Raw genomic sequence first — 21970 nt, forward strand, 5'->3', positions numbered from 1 at the left:
AGGAGAACATACCGCTCCTGTGCCAGGTAAGTCCACTACGGACTCACCATAGTCCGTGCTACTTGCCCCGCTCCTGTGCCAGGTAAGCTACGGGCTCACCATAGCCCGTGCTACTTGGAACTTGTTCCGAGTAGCTGAATCTATAACAACGACAAGGAGAAAGGCCTGAGAGTGGACATAACCCCATATCTCATACCAGAAGCCCACATTAGTAGAAAACAACGGCTGCATATGGCATATTGGCTAACATCCGCGTGGTCTTCAAACATCTGAAGAAAGGGGGGCGCTTTCCGAGCCCTATATACAGCGAAGGTGAGACCCAATCTTGAATATGCAGCCCCAGCATGGAACCCTTACCTCGTACAAGACAAGGAGAAACTAGAAAAGGTCCAGAAATATATATATATATATATATATATATATATATATATATATATATATATATATATATATATATATATATATATATATATATATATATATATATATATTTCTGGACCTAGAAAAGGTCCAGAAATATGTAACGAGACTCGTTCCTAAGTTGAGGGGTTTAAGCTAAGCGGAAAGACTGAGAGAAGTGGACTTTACCACACTGGAGGGAAGAGAGAGATAGCGGGGACATGATAACGTACAAGAGTCCGAGGGAAATTGATAAGGTAGACCAAACAGTATTGTTCAACCCTTGGAACAGCAGCACGAAGGGTCGTAGATGGTAACTCGAGACGCAAAGGCGTCAAAAGGACGTCAGAAAGAACGTTTCCAGCATCAGGTTAGACGTATAACCCTGGAAACACAAACCGAAACTGTCTCTATTTTCCGCTTGTTACAACTTATAATAAAGTTGTTACATCTTGGCTTAACGTGTTTATGACGTATTAGAACGTTGTTACAACTTGCCATATTGGTTGTTATAACTGGTTAGGCGTTCAAACTTGTTCCAACGTTGCACCAACGTCGTAGTTTCGGTGTGTGTTAGACGTATAAATCGTTAAAGCTAATTCGATTTAAAGTTTTAAACGTAAATATGATAAAAGCGAGAGAAATTATTGCATTAATCTAAGAACTTTCGGAATCCGGGGGCCAGGAGCCTAATTCGACCCCTGCAAGCACACCTAGGCGAGTACACCCACACCTCGCGGTCAAGACGACAGCGCTCGGAGGTCGTAATCTTCAGGGCCCGGGTTCGATTCCCAGCCTAGGCAGAAACAAATGAGTAAAGTTTATTTTGCCTGATGCTCCTGTTCACCTAGCAGTAAAATAGGTACCTGGGAGTTAGACAGCTGCTACGGGCTGCCTCCTGGGGATGTGTGTGTGTGTGTGTGTTAGAAATACATGTATTAGACAGGATAGAAGAAAAATTGATCTAATGATTTAAAGTTAATACGATATACAAGCAACAGTTGGAAAGGCGGGGTCCAAGAGCTAACAGCTCGATCCTGCAGGCACAGATAACAAATACATTCACAAATACAAACACACACACATACACAACCACAGAAAACATTTCTCTTCCCCCCCCCTCCCTCTCTCTCTCCCTCTCTCCCTCTCTCCCTCTCCCTCTCTCTCTCTCTCTCTCTCTCTCTCTCTCTCTCTCTCTCTCTCTCTCTCTCTCTCTCTCTCTCTCTCCCTCTCTCTCTCTCCCTCTCTCTCTCTCTCTCTCTCTCTCTCTCTCTCTCTCTCTCTCTCTCTCTCTCTCTCTCTCTCTCTCTCCTCTCTCTCTCTCCCTCTCTCTCCTCTCTCTCTCTCTCTCTCTCTCTCTCTCTCTCTCTCTCTCTCTCTCTCTCTCTCTCTCCCTCTCTCTCTCTCCCTCTCCCTCTCTCTCCCTCTCCCTCTCCCTCTCCCTCCCTCTCTCCCTCGTCACGTGGCCGGTAGCCTCATCCTGGTTTGTGTTCATCCTACTTCCTGATTCTTGTATGTAACGTCAACCTCCTTCCTTGTCTGTCTGTCTGTGTTCGATGGCTATATACTCACGGATGAATTGATGGGTTGTTGAATGACCGGATGGATGGATAGTGGGATAATGGTTGAATGAAGCGTTCAATGAATACATGAATAAATGTATGGTTTTATTTATGGATTAATGTATAAGTGGATTAATTGTTCAGTGAACAATTGAATGGATAAATACCTAAATAGATATAAATATTGACAGATAGATGATGGGTGGATTGATGAATAGTCAGATGACTGAAATGATTAGTAGATTCATGACGACGTGAGGTTTAATTCCCGTAGTTTGTTACGTCCCATGTTAGAGGGGACATGATCACCACATGCAAGATTCTCAAAAGAATTATACAGAGTAGATAAAGACAGACTATTTTAACTGAAGGGACACACGCACTAGGGGGACACAGGTGGAAATTGAGTGCCCAAATGAGCCATAGAGACGTTAGAAAAAACTTTTTCGGTGTCAGAGTAGTTGACAAATGAAATCCATTAGGCAGTGATGTGGTGGAGGCTGACTACATACACAGTTTCAAGTGTAGATATGATAGAGCCCAATAGGCTCAGGAACCTGTACACCTGTTGATTGACGGTTGAGAGGCGGGACCAAAGAGCCAGAGCTCAACCCCCGCAAGCACAACTAGGTGAGTACACACACAGTTTCAAGTGTAGATATGATAGAGCCCAGTAGGCTCAGGAACCTGTACACCTGTTGATTGACAGTTGAGAGGCGGGACCAAAGAGCCAGAGCTCAGCCTTCGCAAGCACAACTAGATGAATACAACTAGGCGAGTACACACACACAGAGAAAGCGAGAGTTATCAGAAATGACGTCAGTCAACCATCAATTGATAGACATGCATCCGTTCATGCAGTGTGTGCGTGTGTGCGTGCGCGCGTGTGTGTGTGTGTGTGTGTGTGTGTGTGTGTGTGTGTGTGTGTGTGTGTGTGTGTGTGTGTGTGTGTGTGTGTGTGTGTGTGTGCGCGCGCGCGCGCGTGTGTGCGCATGTGTGTGCGTGCGTGTGTGCGTGTGTGCGTGTGCGTGTGCGTGTGCGTGTGCGTGCGTGCGTGCGCGCGTGTGTGTGTGCTCTCTCGTTGTCGTGTTTCACGTTTTAAGGCACCGCTCTTTCACTACTTGATCAAACATGTTATTGTTATTATACCTGAACCATTTCTTCAGTTCCTTAGCTCAGAAGCGACCATTAGAAATTCTCTAGTAGTGTGCCTGCTCCTTTGGCACGTTATTCCATGCCGGAGCTGCACACTCAAAAGCGAGTCTCACATACGTTGCGTAGAGCTCTCGTAAAGACTTCTTTGTACAGTTTCTAGCGGTGATATGTTTCACTGCAAGATTTTGTGTTCTCTTCCAATTCTCCTTCCGTTTATATTGCTCAGTGCCACAGTCACCCCCGTACAGTGCCAACAGTCACCCCGTACAGTGCCACAGTAACCCCCGTACAGTACCAACAGTCACCCCCGTACAGTGCCAACAGTCACCCCGTACAGTGCCACAGTCACCCCCGTACAGTACCAACAGTCACCCCCGTACAGTGCCAACAGTCACCCCCGTACAGTGCCACAGTCACCCCCGTACAGTGCCACAGTCACCCCCGTACAGTGCCACAGTCACCCCCGTACAGTGCCACAGTCACCCCCCGTACAGTGCCACAGTCACCCCCGTACAGTGCCACAGTCACCCCCGTACAGTGCCACAGTCACCCCCCGTACAGTGCCACAGTCACCCCCGTACAGTGCCACAGTCACCCCCGTACAGTGCCAACAGTCACCCCCCGTACAGTCCCAACAGTCACCCCCGTACAGTGCCACAGTCACCCCCGTACAGTACCAACAGTCACCCCCGTACAGTGCCAACAGTCACCCCCCGTACAGTGCCAACAGTCACCCCCCGTACAGTGCCACAGTCACCCTCGTACAGTGCCACAGTCACCCCCCGTACAGTGCCAACAGTCACCCCCGTACAGTGCCACATTCACCCCCGTACAGTGCCAACAGTCACCCCCGTACAGTGCCAACAGTCACCCCCGTACAGTGCCACAGTCACCCTCGTACAGTGCCAACAGTCACCCCCCGTACAGTGCCAACAGTCACCCCCCGTACAGTGCCACAGTCACCCCCCGTACAGTACCACAGTCACCCCCGTACAGTGCCAACAGTCACCCTCGTACAGTGCCACAATCACCCCCTGTACAGTGCCACAATCATCCCCGTACAGTGCCAACAGTCACCCCCCATACAGTGCCAACAGTCACCCCCCCGTACAGTGCCAACAGTCACCCCCCGTACAGTGCCAACAGTCACCCCCCGTACAGTGCCAACAGTCACCCCCGTACAGTGCCAACAGTCACCCCCGTACAGTGCTAACAATCACCCCCGTACAGTGCCAACAGTCACCCCCGTACAGTGCCAACAATCACCCCCGTACAGTACCAACAGTCACCCCCGTACAGTACCACAATCACCCCCGTACAGTGCCAACAATCACCCCCATACAGTGCCAACAATCACCCCCATACAGTGCCAACAAGAGCTGCACCATTACTGGCTCTATATGAACAATAACAACACAACCACCATGACCTTCACAACCGCTAAACACCTCTCCCAGCCACTAGACACTGATGAGTGAGAGTGAGAGTGAATGAGAGTGGGAGGGAGGGAGGGAGGGAGGATGTGTGTACGAGAGTGAGAGTGAGAAATCGAAACGACATTCGGCATAATAATAAATACAAGACCTCCAAATTACGTACAGAAGGTGAAACAAAAGCAGAGTGTCGGGTGGCACCTGTGTCACCCAGGCCCTAGGGGGGCTGAGGGGTGATGTCACAGGAACTTGCAGACGACCTTGTTGCAATCCTTCCCCTCACCCCTCACCCCACCGGGTCCTCCCCCTCACTGCAACTCTGCAATTTCCTTCACCACTCCCCTGTCTATCTGTCCCCTCCCTCCCTCTACCTACAAAACCTTTCCCTTTCACTTGCCTAACATTTGCATAGGTGTATATATTTGCGTTCATATAAGAAGCCATTACTGTCTCCTACAACATTTAATTGGCCACTTTGCATTCATTGATTTCTCAATATCATAAATATTTCCAGTCTGTATAAAACACACACACATGGATACTAAAAGAGTGTGCAGAAACCCTTTGCTTGCCACTCTCCATGATGTACAGTAAGTCACTGGAAACAGGAGACCTACCAGAAATATGGAAGATGATTAATGTAGTTCCAATATGCAAAATGGATGACAGACAAAAGGCCTGACGTGTCCCTATCTTGTATACCATGCAAGGTGATGGAGAAGAACGCGAGGGAAAACCTAGTAGCATATCTGGAGAAAAGGGACCTTGTAATATACCTCCAACATGGGTTCAGGGATGGCAAATCTTGCCTCACGGGTCTAATGGAATTCTATGAACAAATGACAAAAAGCAAGCAAGAAAGGGTGGCCAGACTCCATCATCTTGGACTGTCAGAAAGCCTTCGACACAGTACCCCATATGAGACTGGTGCAGAAGTTGAAGAAGCAGGCAGGAGTAACAGGTAGGGTGCTCCAGTAGATAATGGAGTACCTAAACAACAGGAAGCAGAGTTGCTGGGAAGGGGTTAGACTTCAGAATGGCGAGATGTCACCAGCGGAGTCCCACAGGGTTCTGTACTTGGACCTATCTGGTTTCTGATATATGTTAAGGATCTGCAAAAGGGTATAGACTCATTCCTCTCATTGTTAATGTCAATGTCAACGGAAGGAAATGAGGATACAGCTAACCCTATGCTGCCCAGACCTGTGTTTGCGTCCATGCCCACACGTAACAAGTTCCTTTAGCGATAATTGTTTGATTCATAATAGAAGTAGTGCTCGAAGCTTTCAAGTATCCCATAACATGATCACCATCTTCTGTTTAAATAACAGAAAACCGCTACTAAATACCACGAAACTAGAGGGGAGACTCATTCTTCTCGATGTCTCGGCTCTGGGAGGATCCATTTGGATCCAGGAGAGTCTCAAATAACCGCGTGTACACTAATAAATCTATTTTTAGTCAACATTTTCACTGTGCGTAAAGAACAAGAAGATCCCGAAGCACATTTTCTATTGTGTATCTGTGAATTCCATACATTTATTTATTCCATAAATTCCTCCGATTAAAATGATGACCCATAATCCCAGAACATAAATGGTTGTCACATCCTCCCACAGGTGTGTATTTACGAAAATAAATCCTTCAGATTCTCAAAATTTTGAAATCTAAAGGATTCTATATCATGGGGGAAATGTAGACCAAAGCACTAGCAAACTGCAAGTGAAGGGTTCTCAGTGAACCAGCATGTTGCTTCACTGCCAAGTGGCTTATGTTCGTGCTGAACGACCTTGCAAGCACTTCTCGTACAGCCGACGATGATTAGGATGTGGCAGTTGAGGTGGAGGGTCCCAGGTACACACACTTCCCTGCAGCTGCTGCTGCTGCTGCTGCTTACTCAGGCGCCGTCTGCTTGTCGTCCACGGAGACTACCGCGTCAGGCCATCATGAACATAATTGTAATAGTTTCAACGATAATAATACAAAAATCATAGTGAAAAAATTATACAATAAATAACAAAAATTATAAAATAAAAATACAAAAATAAAATAAAAATACAAAAATAAAATAAATAATACAAATATTATAAAATAAATAATAATATGAAAATTCTAAAATAAATAATACAAATATTATAAAATAAATAATAATAAAAAAAATTAAAGTAAATAACAATATAAAATTATAAATAATAATATAAAATAAATTATAATATAAAAATATAATATAAATAATATAAAAATTATAAAATAAATAAAAAAAATTACTACTGGCTCACCATAGCCCGTTCTACTTGGAACTTTTGTTCAGAGAAGCTGAATCTAAACAAACCTATATAATAAATAAAAACAAAAATTATAAAATAAATAATAATATACAAAAATTATAAAATAAATAATATACAAAAATTATAAAATAAATAATATACAAAAATTATAAAATAAATAATATACAAAAATTATAAAATAAATAATAATAATATACAAAGTTATAAAATAAATAATATAAAAATTATAAAATAAATAATATAAAAATTATAAAATAAATAATAATAATAATAAAACCACATGAAATAATCAGTCTATGAGTGGATTAGCAGTTCCAGTCCCGCTCCTGTGCCAAGTAAGTCCACTACGAGAATACTTACCAATCAGGGAAGAGTCATTAAGTTTCTGTGGATCCCCTCCCACAATGGATTAATATTCCTACAGTTACTGCTCAAGGTAAAATATATTTGTCATCCGTTTTCCCTCATCTGTATGTGGGAATGAACGAGCAGATGTGCTGGCTGCTGAAGGAGACCATATTGAGTACTTCATACCCAAGACTCTACTGCAAATTAGAGGTATTGTCAGGCAACATCACCGTGACAAGGTAACCGAGGAAAGGAGGATAGAAGCACAAACCAGTGAATCTGTACGATGGTACAACATGGTTGCAGCTGGCAATGCCAATCATTATGGCCGAAGAGGAGGAGGACGAGGGAGAGAATCAGTAATAGCGAGAATCCGTCTTGGATACAAATATCCATGGAGATATGGAATGGAAACAACAGTTGATCAGCGAAATTGCAGAATCTGTGGTAAGAGTGATGGACAGCGCCTTGACCACTATCTACGTGAATGTGAACACCTGAGAGACATTAGGAATATGTGTAGAATAATAAACCCCACATTGTTTGAGTTAGGAAAACACTTTGTCAAATATTGATACTGTTCTTAAAAGATTTCCCCCATTTTGCACCCGCAAGATAACGTAAGCTTTTAAGGGTTGATAGATGTTAATCTTCTTGTTTGAGAAGCTGTTCACTTGAGACAGTTAAGCAAGTCCCAGCTGTGTCTGGGTACAAGTGACAGGATGAACAACCCAGCGGGTTTTCTTCCTATTGGGGAGTGTTGTACATGCTGCTATGGCGGTTTGTTCTCTCACAAGATGAGTGGCGCTGCCCAATAAACTCGACCCTCGGGGCAAAATTTAAAAAATACGGGCTCACCATAGGCCGTGCTACTTGGAACGTTTTGTTCCCAGTAGCTGAATCTTAAACAATAGAGTGGATTAGAAAGCTCGCATCCAATGACTCTATACCTCCTCTAAATAGACTGTTCTATTGCTTAGAGCACCATGGGGATGGCTCAACTTCCTGTTTCACATGTGACAGCTCTAACTGCCAGAGTCATGCAAGATACATGCTACCAGAGCCATGCAAAATGCAACCTACTCAGCTACCTTGCGATGATGATTTCAGGGCTCAACGTCCCCGCGACCCGGTCCTTGACCAGGCCTCTCCTGGTTGCTGGACTGGTCAACCAGGCTGTTAGACCACACTCTCCCTGTGTTTCCTTCACTTACCATTTCACGCTCATCTTTCACCAATATGACACACTAAAAAATATAAAATTACTGCCCGAAACGCTTTGCGTACTAGTGGCTTTAGGCATTGTATATACTAGCTCTATCTATAAATCCATCAACTTACCTGAATAAAAAAATTTAATAATTTAAAATAACAAATGAAATATTTTGAAAGCTGCAATTCCAGTTGTAAATTGTACCACAGCCCGCGCTGCCTGGAACTTTTTGTTCCCAGTAGCTGAATCTTAAAACAACAACATGTAATCCATCCTGCCACAAATGTGCCAGAGAGGGTAGAGTGCCCCAGGGCAGGGTGATTGAACCTTCAATCACCACCAATGACCAGCAACAGACGATCATTGTGGTGGTGTTATAGTACCCTGTATGCCGTGGGGGGGGGGGGGGGGAAAGAAGGATTCCGGACGGCGGGGGGTTTGAATCCTGGCTGGGTCAAGAGAATTCTTAGTGCAACCCATCCTCCGAATTGACAGTACGTTTTAATACTAAGTAATAAGTACATTTCCTTACTGTTATACATAGTACATAATTGCACTTAAAGGGCCGTTACATTTACCCATCCCCCGATTTAAGTCTCCTCGTTTTCTTTTAGGACACTTGAAATTTTAAGATGAAATTTTAAAGTTCAATTGCTATTTACAAGTTTTAAATATTAGGATTTTCTTTTTCACTTTTATTTAACAAAAGAGATTTTATACAAAATTTGAAAATATCCTGAGTTACTTTACAATTTATTTAAATATTTTAGTTTTGTTTTATTTGTTTTATAAAACTGTAATATCAATATAGCTATAGGTTAAGTAATAGTTATAATTAAGATGCAATAAAATGCTTATCTTCACAAACTAAGACAGTCAGGTTAGGTCGTGGTTTTCTATTCAGCTTTTTTAGGTAAACTCAAATATTCACAATATATTAGACAGTACGATTTAATACTAAGTGTAAATAAGTACAACTCTTGACTGTCATACATAATTGCACTTATGGGGCTGTGTACATTTACTTCCCCATTTTTGGAGGACGGGCTGCAAGAGGTACCATAAGCTCACACAGTGTAGAAGGTAACGTTTAACATTCCTACAGTTACTGCTCAAGGTAAAATATATTTGTCATCCGTTTTCCCTCATCTGTAAACTCTGTGAGACTTATGGAAAAAAATAGGGAGCCCAAGAGCCGAGTCCTGTGAGTCCTTAGCCCACTACTTCCCTCCTTCCTGACGTGTCTTCTCTCACTAACTCTCGGCTTCCTGCCTGTTAGGTACTCTCGTACTCGGTCAATAGTACCTTGTTACTCCCGCCTGGCGCAGTGCTGGATGATGCGGAGAGAGACATGGAGTGACAGTGGACTGGTCGGTGTATTAGTAAGTTATACACTTGAATTTATGGATGAATGCTTCTGGAGGAGTGTGGGGGCGTTGGTGGGTGAGTCGGTGGCAAAGTGGATGTGTGGGTGTGTTGGTAGCGGGCCACCCACCACCTGCCCAGTGGGGGTTGCACACCCTTTTCCTTTACCCATTCATAACTCAGCCCCATGTCTCATGTACCCATTGTACGACCCGCACATCCTCCCTCCACCCACCCTGTGCACCACCCGTTCCTCTTCTCACCCATTCCCTGCACCATTCCCTTCCTACCATCACCCGTTAACAACGTTACCTATCTTCCTGTTTCCCGGGTCTCCTCCACCTCCTCAGTCAATCATTTCCCCTCCTTCTCCCCTCCCCAATCCATCTCAATCCCTCCTCTTCCCACCTCCCTCTCTATCCATCATTTCACTCCGTCATAGTAACTCAAGTGTCTCATCCCAGCTGCGAAGGGCCTCTTCCATGTCTCTCAGTGAGATGTCTCTCATCTCCAGCGATATCATTCTCTTTATTCATTGTAATCAATTAATGCGATCTGTCATCCTTATCGGGGGTCACCTGTCATCGCTTTCCCGTCTCAGGGACGGTAAGAGACAGCTCAAAGTTTCATTTATAAATGTTGTTTTGTTGTGTAGTGTCACAGGATCACGTCTGGATGCGTGCCTAGTCAATCTTCTCAAGACCTTTCGTTGTCTCTTTGGTGTCTTTCCCACTGTGATTTGTGTCGTTCCTGGGCATCATATAGTGTCATCTGTGTTATCTCCCACCCTCGTATCCCAGCATCAGTGTCATCTGTGTCATCTCTCAGATAATTCAAGAGTTTCCTAGAGCTATATAGAGTGACAAAGACAAAATCTTTAGCCCGGGTGGAACATGAACAAGGGGACACAGGTGGAAACTGAGTACCCAGGGACGTTAGAAAGAATTTTTTCATTATCAGAGTAGTTAACAGGTGGAATGCATTAGGCAGTGATGTGGTAGAGGCTGACTCCATACACAGTTTCAAGTGTAGATATGATAGAGCCCAGTAGGCTCAGGAACCTGTACACCTGTTGACTGACAGTCGAGAGGCGGAACCAAAGAGCCAAAGCCCAACTCCCACAAGCACAACTAGGTCAGAGAGATGAAGAGTCTGCTCCTGCAGGAGTCGTCTTAGTCATCAACAGTGACAGGAGAGTGGTCCTTTCTTAGTTCCTGTCGCGTGAGCACTGGAGTGAATCCCCATGACGATGATTTATCTGGACTGGCTAAGAGAAAAAACAAAACATTCGTGACCTTTGTCTAGAGCCGGACGCCCTGTGGTTGACGGAGCATAAGGACATTCTACCTGGTCAGCTCAACTTAAGGTGTGTATATGTGTGTGTCTCCGACAGCCAAAGTACGTGAATGCACTTCAAACAGGAGCACAGCAGTTTTGAAGTAATCACCCTTTCATCAAAACATTCTCCGTGAATCGTTCGTGTTAAACATAACTCTAGACCACTTTATTAAATAGTCACGTTGTAAAATGACTTAGAGGAAGAGGTCGACGGCGCTATCACGTGCACCAGCGACACTTGAAGGACTGGAAAGCATTCAGTATCACTCATTCAGTATCACTCATTCAGTATCATTCAGTATCACTTCAGTAAGCTCCTCTGTCATACATGGCAGAGGAGATCCAGGTATTCGCAGTGTCGCGAATTTCACCGGGATCTCGTCCACCAGTTCTGTACGAACCGTTCGTCTTGAGAGCCAGCACCTTCTCGTCAGCAGACCAGCACGTGTCCACGTGGAGTGTCAGCAGACCAGCACGTGACTACGTGGAGTGTCAGGATACCCGTGACGGGTTCACGTCGCCAGAGGTGACTGCAGGAGAATATGACTGGTTGGGAGTCACGTGTGTACGAACCGGTAGTACAAAGTGCGGTTCTCTGTGTTGAACCTTTGTGGTTCCATGTTCACTCTCTCGCGAGGGAAGGGAAGGGAAATATCAGGGGAAAGCACTAAACCATGACGACTATATAGCCCTGGGAAGGGGTCCGGTTAAGGATCTGGGATGGGACGGGGGGGAAGGAATGGTGCCCAACCATTTGGACGGTCGGGGATTGAACGCCGACCTGCATGACGCGAGACCGTCGCTCTACCGTCCAGCCCAACCACTTAGGCTGGACGGTAGATGATTATCCCCCAGTATCACCCTACAGTTATCCCCCAGCATCATCCTACGAAGTTATCCTCAGCATCATCCTAGAGTAATCCCCCGGCATCATCCTACGGAGTTATCATCAGCATCATCCTACGGAGTTATCCCCAGCATCATCCTATAGAGTTATCCTCAGCATCATCCTACGAAGTTATCTCCCAGCATCATGCTACGAAGTTATCTCCCAGCATCATCCTACGAAGTTATCTCCCAGCATCATCCTACGACGTTATCTCCCAGCATCATCCTACGAAGTTATCTCCCAGCATCATCCTACGAAGTTATCTCCCAGCATCATCCTACGAAGTTATCTCCCAGCATCATCCTACGAAGTTATCTCCCAGCATCATCCTACGAAGTTATCTCCCAGCATCATCCTACGAAGTTATCTCCCAGCATCATCCTACAGAGTTATCCCCCAGCATCATCCTACGAAGTTATCTCCCAGCATCATCCTACAGAGTTATCTCCCAGCATCATCCTACGAAGTTATCTCCCAGCATCATCCTACAGAGTTATCCCCCAGCATCATCCTACGAAGTTATCTCCCAGCATCATCCTACGAAGTTATCTCCCAGCATCATCCTACGAAGTTATCTCCCAGCATCATCCTACGAAGTTATCTCCCAGCATCATCCTACAGAGTTATCCCCCAGCATCATCCTACGAAGTTATCTCCCAGCATCATCCTACGAAGTTATCTCCCAGCATCATCCTACGAAGTTATCTCCCAGCATCATCCTACGAAATTATCTCCCAGCATCATCCTACGAAGTTATCTCCCAGCATCATCCTACGAAGTTATCTCCCAGCATCATCCTACGAAGTTATCTCCCAGCATCATCCTACGAAGTTATCTCCCAGCATCATCCTACGAAGTTATCTCCCAGCATCATCCTACGAAGTTATCTCCCAGCATCATCCTACAGAGTTATCCCCCAGCATCATCCTACGAAGTTATCTCCCAGCATCATCCTACAGAGTTATCTCCCAGCATCATCCTACGAAGTTATCTCCCAGCATCATTCTACAGAGTTATCCCCCAGCATCATCCTACGAAGTTATCTCCCAGCATCATCCTACGAAGTTATCCCCCAGCATCATCCTACAGAGTTATCCCCCAGCATCATCCTACAGAGTTATCTCCCAGCATCATCCTACGAAGTTATCTCCCAGCATCATCCTACAGAGTTATCTCCCAGCATCATCCTACGAAGTTATCTCCCAGCATCATCCTACGAAGTTATCTCCCAGCATCATCCTACGAAGTTATCTCCCAGCATCATCCTACGAAGTTATCTCCCAGCATCATCCTACAGAGTTATCCCCCAGCATCATCCTACGAAGTTATCTCCCAGCATCATCCTACAGAGTTATCCCCCAGCATCATCCTACAGAGTTATCCCCCAGCATGATATAGCGGTGTTATCAGCCCAGCATCCGTGCTGGTGCCCGCTCTGATATATCATTTCCTGTTCCCTTCCTCGTATGTATCTCTGAAGTCTGTCTGTCTCTGTCTCTCTCTCAACAGTCATTTCTCCTGCTGATTATCTTACTACAAACTCTGGGTGGAGGTGGCTTCCACAACTTATTCTTTCAGTTCATTCCACCTGTTCCACCATTTGCATTTCCATCGTCGCGTTCTAGTTTCTCTCACTTTAAAGAAACTGTCCATCTCCATCTTGTCAATTCCGTTCATTGTATTGTGGGATGGGATTGTGGGTGCCGCCTTCAACGATCTAAACAATCATTTACACATACTACGGTTATCTTCTTGAGGTTATCTTGAGGTTATCTGCTAATAACCCCCGTAGCGAAATATCTGGTCATCAAGATATATAGTATATTACGTATATACTTGTATATACCTTAGAAATTATACTTTGCAGGAAATGCGGGCATTAAAAAAAATGTGGGATTAAGTATTGAAAGATAAGCCCATTAACCTCTACGGTCTTTTCTAAAAATAAAAATCGATATATTATATTAGAGAGTTTGTCCTGAAGGAGTATTCAGCCATTATGATTATGCGTTAGACTCTTTAATGGATATATAGCAGCATATTCTCCGATATATTAAGCCCATTGACGTACCCTGTTAAAGATTCGCTACTTGGAATAAAATGTTCCAAGTAGCACGGGCTATGGTGAGCCCGTAAACTGATACGTTACTCACGTAAACCAGGAACACTTCGAAGAAATCAACTAGAGCCGTGAGGAGACTCGAACCAGCGATCAGGGTGTGGATTGGCTTCTACTTGAAGCCAATCCAGACTTCCTACACTTAGATTACCTACACCAGATACTCTGGTGTAGGTAATCTATTAACTTTACGCTCCAGGTTCTGGTACATGAGGATATCACATTCACGATATGTAAGATATCGATGAGAAAATCCATTGATTTTTTATGGAAGAGTGAGTGTGTGTGTGTGTGGTGTGTGTGTATAATGTATGTTGGTGTTTGTGAGTTGTATTGTATGTTTGTGGTGCTGGTGTATGTGTGTGTGTGTGTGTGTGTGTGTGTGTGTGTGTGTGTGTGTGTGTGTGTGTGTGTAGTCTATGTGTGTACTCACCTAATTGTACTCACCTAATTGTGCTTGCGGGGGTTGATCTCTGGCTCTTTGGTCCATGTGTGTACCCACACAGTACCATGTGTGTGTGTGTGTGTGTATGTGAGTGTGAGTGTGTGTGTGTGTATGTGAGTGTGTGTGTGTGTGTATGTGAGTGTGCGTGTGTGTGTTGTGGCTTGCAGGATGTTTAAGTTAAAAACAAATGATTGTCGTGGTTTACAGTAAGTTTACAGCCTGCTCCACTTGTGTCAATATGTGCTAAAGCGGCCGTGTTGCTCTTGTGTGTAGCACTGTATTCACCTATTCGTGCCTGTAAGGCTCCAGCCATTAGCTCTTGGGCGTCGCCTTTCCTGTTGACAGTTGTCTAATATACTGCCTCCCCCAATCTGTTTTGTCGTTATATAGATTATATATTGAACACACACAACCATTCTCAGAATGCAGGCGACAATAGTTGTCTTGCTCTCAGGGGCCTGTTTACTGCTAGGTGAACAAGTCATTGGGTGATATGAAGCGCGGCCCAATCGTTTCTGTCTCGCCAGACGATTGACTCATCGGCTCTCGATTGCGAGCAGGCTACGTTTATAAATGTGTGTGTGTATGTGCGTGCGTGTGTGTATGTGTGTGTGTGTGTGTGTGTGTGTGTGTGTATGTGTGTGTGTGTGTGTGTGTGTACTCACCTAGTTGTGCTTGCGGGGGTTGAGCTCTGGCTCTTTGGTCCCGCCTCTCAACCGTCAATCAACAGGTGTACAGGTTCCTGAGTCTATTGGGCTCTATCATATCTACATTTGAAACTGTGTATGGCGTCAGCCTCCACCACATCACTTCCTAATGCATTCCATTTGTCAACCACTCTGACACTGAAAAAGTTCTTTCTAATATCTCTAATATTAGTATCTCAATTCTAATTGTGTGTGTGTGTGTGTGTGTGTGTGTGTGTGTGTGTGTGTGTGTGTGTGTGTGTGTGTGTGTGTGTGTGTGTGTGTGTGTGTGTGCGCGCGCGCGCGCGCGTGTGCGCGCGCGCACTGGAACGAGGGAGGAAGGGTTCAAAACACACTCAGCATCATCTCCATCAATACGTGTTGCAAACATATTTCCCCCCCCCCCCCCTTTATCCCAACTTCTCTCCCCCTCCCCTTCCCACCCTTTCTCTCTCTCTCCCCCCCTCTCTCCAATCCTCTTTTCATCTCTCTCATCACATCTAACCTGCTCGCCGATCATCCTATTTATTTAGTATTCCTTTCCGCGCCTCATCTTGGAAACTCTCTCTTTTTTACTTGGAGGATGAGAGAGAGAGGCACACAGCGGCCGCCATTGTGGCTCCGCCCGACGACCCGGAGTTATGGCACCATCCTACACTACCGCCTCCGCTCCTGTGCTCGATATACACCTTGTTATCACTCGTAACTTAATGCCCAACCACTTGGGCTGGACGGTAGAGCGACGGTAGAGCTTCATGCAGGTCGGCGTTCAATCACTCGACCGTCCATAAGTGGTTGGGCACTATTTCTTCCCCCCCCTCCCCCTTCCCCCCCGTTCCATTTCAAAGCCGTATCCTGACCCCCTTCCAAGGGCTATATAGTCGTGATGATTTGGCGCTTTAAGTTCTTCTAAGGAGGTTGTAATGGGTTTAATGACCCATTATGTAATGGGTTTAATGACCCATTATGTAATGGGTTTAAGGACCCATTTAGTAATGGGTTTAAGGACCCATTATGTAATGGGTTTAATGACCCATTATGTAATGGGTTTAAGGACCCATTATGTAATGGGTTTAATGACCTATTATGCAATGGGTTTAATGACCCATTATGCAATGGGTTTAATGACCTATTATGCAATGGGTTTAATGACCCATTTAGTAATGGGTTTAATGACCCATTTAGTAATGGGTTTAATGACCCATTTAGTAATGGGTTTAAGGACCCATTATGTAATGGGATTAATGACCCATTATGTAATGGGTTTAAGGACCCATTATGTAATGGGTTTAATGACCTATTATGCAATGGGTTTAATGACCCATTATGCAATGGGTTTAATGACCTATTATGCAATGGGTTTAATGACCCATTTAGTAATGGGTTTAAGGACCCATTATGTAATGGGTTTAATGACCCATTATGTAATGGGTTTAATGACCCATTATGTAATGGGTTTAATGGCCCATTATGTAATGGGTTTAAGGACCCATTATGTAATGGGTTTAAGGACCCATTATGTAATGGGTTTAAGGACCCATTATGTAATGGGTTTAAGGACCCATTATGTAATGGGTTTAATGACCCATTATGCAATGGGTTTAATGACCCATTATGTAATGGGTTTAAGGACCCATTATGTAATGGGTTTAAGGACCCATTATGTAATGGGTTTAAGGACCCATTATGTAATGGGTTTAATGACCCATTATGCAATGGGTTTAAGGACCCATTATGTAATGGGTTTAAGGACCCATTATGTAATGGGTTTAAAGACCCATTATGTAATGGGTTTAAGGACCCATTATGTAATGGGTTTAAGGACCCATTATGTAATGGGTTTAAGGACCCATTATGTAATGGGTTTAATGACCCATTATGCAATGGGTTTAATGACCCATTTAGTAATGGGTTTAATGACCCATTATGTAATGGGTTTAATGACCCATTATGTAATGGGTTTAAGGACCCATTATGTAATGGGTTTAAGGACCCATTATGTAATGGGTTTAAGGACCCATTATGTAATGGGTTTAAGGACCCATTATGTAATGGGTTTAATGACCTATTATGCAATGGGTTTAATGACCCATTTAGTAATGGGTTTAAGGACCCATTATGTAATGGTTTTAAGGACCCATTATGCAATGGGTTTAAAGACCCATTATGCAATGGGTTTAAAGACCCATTATGCAATGGGTTTAATGACCCATTATGCAATGGGTTTAAAGACCCATTATGCAATGGGTTTAAAGACCCATTATGCAATGGGTTTAATGACCCATTATGTAATGGGTTTAATGGTTGTAATGACCAGCAGCAAGAGTGAGACAACTACAGACAGGATGGAGAACAAGGAACAGCAGCAGAACATCTGGAGAACAATGAGCTAAAGAGATGGAGGAGGAAGAGAAGAACTTTCTCTTCTTCAGAAGAAGAAGAGAAACGTGAGGGAACAGAAGAGACAAGAAGAACGAGGAAAATGGAACACGTGCTAGAAGGTGAGGAGGAGAACAAGGAGGAACCGGAGTTGTGTAAGGAGAAAGAGCAGTGGGAATATATACATCATATCCGATACATTAATACAATTTGATAATAAATTGGTGAAAAAAATCAATACAATCTTAACTGATTGCGTTGATAGAGGTGTCAAGTTTATAATGACACTAAACGCCTTATAATGTCCTATAATGTTCGCAAAGTTATGGTGATATGATGACAAAACTTCATATAGACTTGTATAATATGATATGATATAGACCCTTGGAGATATATTGCGTTTAGAAATTCTTATTGTGTGATATAAAATGATTTTATATTTTTTGGTTAAAAGTCTCTGGATTTGGTCCAGGAAGGTGAAGGTTTTTTTCAGAGGGTGAGAGGCACTTCGCTTCATATATGAGCACTGAAGTGGGTGAGCTTTTTGGAGTGTGTGTGCAGGAGATGAGTGCGAGTGTGAGAGGCTTGAGTCTGAAGGAAGTGTGTCGAGTGTTTTAGTTTGTGCATGACATTCTTTTAGACCCCTTGTAACGAAAGGAAATATATAGTTAACTCCCGTCTGTAAGTTTAATCAGATATGTGGTGGGGTTATGGAGTTGTCCCTTGTGGTCCCATCTGTTCTTGAATGGGTCCCATCTGTTTTCGAATGGGTCCCATCTATACTGGTGGATGCAGCAGTAGCGACAATGTCAGTACGGAAAGTGAAGGTGGATAAGTCACTTTAGGTGACCTAGCAGTAAATAGGTAGTCGGGAGTTAGTCAGCTGTCACGGGCTGCTTCCTGGGGGTGGAGGCCTGGTCGAGGACCGGGCCGCGGGGACACTAAAAAGCCCCGAAATCATCTCAAGATAACCTCAAGATAGGTGGTCACTTAGTATTAAACCTTACTGACAATTCCGAGGATGGGCTAGGGAATTGTGTAGAAGCCTGGTTTGCGTCTCAGAGAGGCTGCAGGGGTCCAATTAAGGTCAGTAGAACACACTTTAGAGTACAGTGTCATGTACTCTAAAGAGAGCATGAAAGATTGTCTTAAATTGTGTAGGGCCTCGCGGCTCTCATTATTTGTGTTTGGCTGTAGAATGGTCCAAAGGCACTTCCTGTTCTGTGAGTAATGGCTGTTAAGACGCTCTAATAGCTAATTTTTAACTTCCTTTCCGCATAATTGCTCTCGCGTCCGCCCAATATCACACAGAAAGTTTTGTTAATGTTAAGATAAAGTCTTTTCGCTAAAAAATGTTTTTTTTTAATTTGTGTAATTCAGGATTTAATATATTGTTGAGGATGTCAAAGTCAGAAGTCGTGTCGTCACAAACTGTACAGTTTTAGCAGCTGTCGAAGCTTTGTAAATGTCATTTATGTACAGCAGAAAGAGGATAGCATATGCTATCCTGCATATTCTAAGAGGATAGCATGGTCCTAGCATATTCCACCGGGGACACTCCGGTGGTACTAGGTAGTTTAGTTGCTACAATTCCCTTACTGCAGGACACAAAGTGTATTTTGACCTTTAAGCAGCTCCCAAACCATTTTGGGACGTTATTAATCCCGTATGTAGTGAGCATTGTATTGCAGACGATGAGTCACAATAACGTGGCTGAAATATGTTGACCAGACCACACACTAGAAAGTGAAGGGATGACGACGTTTCGGTCCGTCCTGGACCATTTTCAAGTTTTCCAGTGATGGGTTCAGAGAGGCAGATGAGCTTCATCTCTAGCTTAGAGTCGAAGCTCTACATTGTTTAATAGTCTGTCAAGTCGTTCTCTACTTTGGTAACATTATATTTCCACTAACAGCAAACTACCAACTTGTTTGTGTTGGCCTCAGGTGTCCAAGATCTGATACGGTGGTAATATACCTTGAAACACAGAGCGGTTGTACCATTGTACCACTATTTCGTACCATTCTACACATCCCAAGGAATACAAGTACTGAAGAATAACACTGAAAACCCTAAACACGTAGGTTCGAACCATCGTCACGGCCCTTGTGGATTTGTTCAACTGAAAACCCTCTACATTATCTTCCTCCAAACTACTGACTATGCCAGCTAAGACGGACCTAATTTACAAGCATATTATGTAGGAAAAACTATCATATTTAAATTGGTTTTGTGGGCAAAAAAACTTGTGATTTTTATGTATGTAAATGGTATATTTTATTTAAAATTTTAAAATTTGTTTTATTTGTAAAATTTTATGTATGTAAATGTCATGTATACTCGGTCGTCGGTGATACACGTGTCATATCACACGGTAAATACAGAACTTTGTACCTGATTATGTGATACGTTGAGGTCTGAATATTTTGTGATTGTCTTTGTAATATCCTCTATATAGTCACTGGTTATTTTGAAGTTATCTTGAGATGATTTCGGGGCTTTAGTGTCCCCGCGGCCCGGTCCTCGACCAAGCCTCCACCCCCAGGAAGCAGCCCGTGACAGCTGACTAACACCCAGGTACCTATTTTACTGCTAGGTAACAGGGGCATTCAGGGTGAAAGAAACTTTGCCCATTTGTTTCTGCCTCGTGCGGGAATCGAACCCGCGCCACAGAATTACGAGTCCTGCGCGCTATCCACCAGGCTACGAGGCCCTTTATTATTCTGGTACTTGCATTAATCGTACCACTTTGAGAGTAGCCTAAGTGTCCCTATTGCGTGTATTCTCCACGTCAGGTGACAAAGATACCTGTGTTGCACAGACCGTGTTCACGTTGGAACAGAGAACCTAGCCTGTTGCACAGTCCGTGTCTACTATGCAACAGGGAACCTTGCGTGTTCCACAGACCGTGTCTACTATGCAACAGGGAACCTTGCGTGTTCCACAGACCGTGTCTACTATGCAACAGAGAACCTAGCGTGATGCACAGTCCGTGCCTACGATGGAATAGAGAACCTAGCGTGATGCACAGTCCGTGCCTACGATGGAATAGAGAACCTAGCGTGATGCACAGTCCGTGTCTACGATGCAACAGAGAACCTAGCGTGATGCACAGTGCGTATCTACGATGCAACAGAGACCTAGCGTGTTGCACAGTGTCTACGATGCAACAGAGACCTAGCGTGTTGCACAGTCCGTGTCTACGATGCAACAGATATCTAGCGTGTTGCACAGTCCGTGTCTACGATGCAACAGAGACCTAGCGTGTTGTACAGACCGTGTTCACGTTGGAACAGAAAACCTAGCCTGTTGCACAGTCCGTGTCTACTATGCAACAGGGAACCTTGCGTGTTCCACAGACCGTGTCTACTATGCAACAGAGAACCTAGCGTGATGCACAGTCCGTGCCTACGATGGAATAGAGAACCTAGCGTGATGCACAGTCCGTGCCTACGATGGAATAAAGAACCTAGCGTGATGCACAGTCCGTGCCTACGATGGAATAGAGAACCTAGCGTGATGCACAGTCCGTGTCTACGATGCAACAGAGAACCTAGCGTGATGCACAGTGCGTATCTACGATGCAACAGAGACCTAGCGTGTTGCACAGACAGTGTCTACGATGCAACAGAGACCTAGCGTGTTGCACAGTCCGTGTCTACGATGCAACAGAGACCTAGCGTGTTGTACAGACCGTGTTCACGTTGCAACAGAGAACCTAGCGTGTTGCACAGTCCGTGTCTACGATGCAACAGATACGTAGCGTGTTGCACAGACCGTGTCTACGATGCAACAGAGAAACCTAGCGTGTTCCACAGACCGTGTCTACGATGCAACAGATACGTAGCGTGTTCCACAGACCGTGTCTACGATGAAACAGAGAAAACTAGCGTGTTCCACAGACCGTGTCTACGATGCAACAGATACGTAGCGTGTTCCACAGACCGTGTCTACGATGCAACAGAGACCTAGCGTGATGCACAGACCGTGTCTACGATGCAACAGAGAACCTAGCCTGTTGCACAGACCGTGTCTACGATGCAACAGAGAACCTAGCCTGTTGCACAGACCGTGTCTACGTCACATCAGAGGCCGCGCATGCGCACAGGTGGCGTTCCCAAGGAGGGCTCTTCCTCAACTCAAGTAGGATATTTATCTTCGTCATTTGAGAAGTTGTTTCTGACGCAGGTGCGACCGCTTAGAGTCCACACTCAATTGTTCTGTTGCTTTGTCCACTAGCCTGTGAAGGACTCCCCCATCGGAGAGGCTTGAGGAGCTGGTGATGTATTTGGTCAAGAGCCACTTAGCTGTGTTCAGGTGAGGTCTTATTGACCTATGAAAGGTCAATAAG

General features: G+C 44.5%; 1 protein-coding gene across 1 annotated transcript; it reads left to right on the plus strand.

Moving 5' to 3' along the window:
- Positions 1-14318: 14318 nt before the first annotated feature.
- Positions 14319-17569, plus strand: LOC123750173 (S-antigen protein-like). The gene is made up of 2 exons (XM_045732296.1): positions 14319-14342; positions 16223-17569. The coding sequence occupies exons 1-2, from the start codon at positions 14319-14321 to the stop codon at positions 17567-17569; spliced, it is 1371 nt and encodes a 456-aa protein (XP_045588252.1).
- The last annotated feature ends 4401 nt before the right edge of the window (positions 17570-21970 follow it).

This window comes from Procambarus clarkii, chromosome 63, assembly GCF_040958095.1.
Source record: "Procambarus clarkii isolate CNS0578487 chromosome 63, FALCON_Pclarkii_2.0, whole genome shotgun sequence".
In the NCBI taxonomy this organism is placed as follows: Eukaryota; Metazoa; Arthropoda; class Malacostraca; order Decapoda; family Cambaridae; genus Procambarus; species Procambarus clarkii.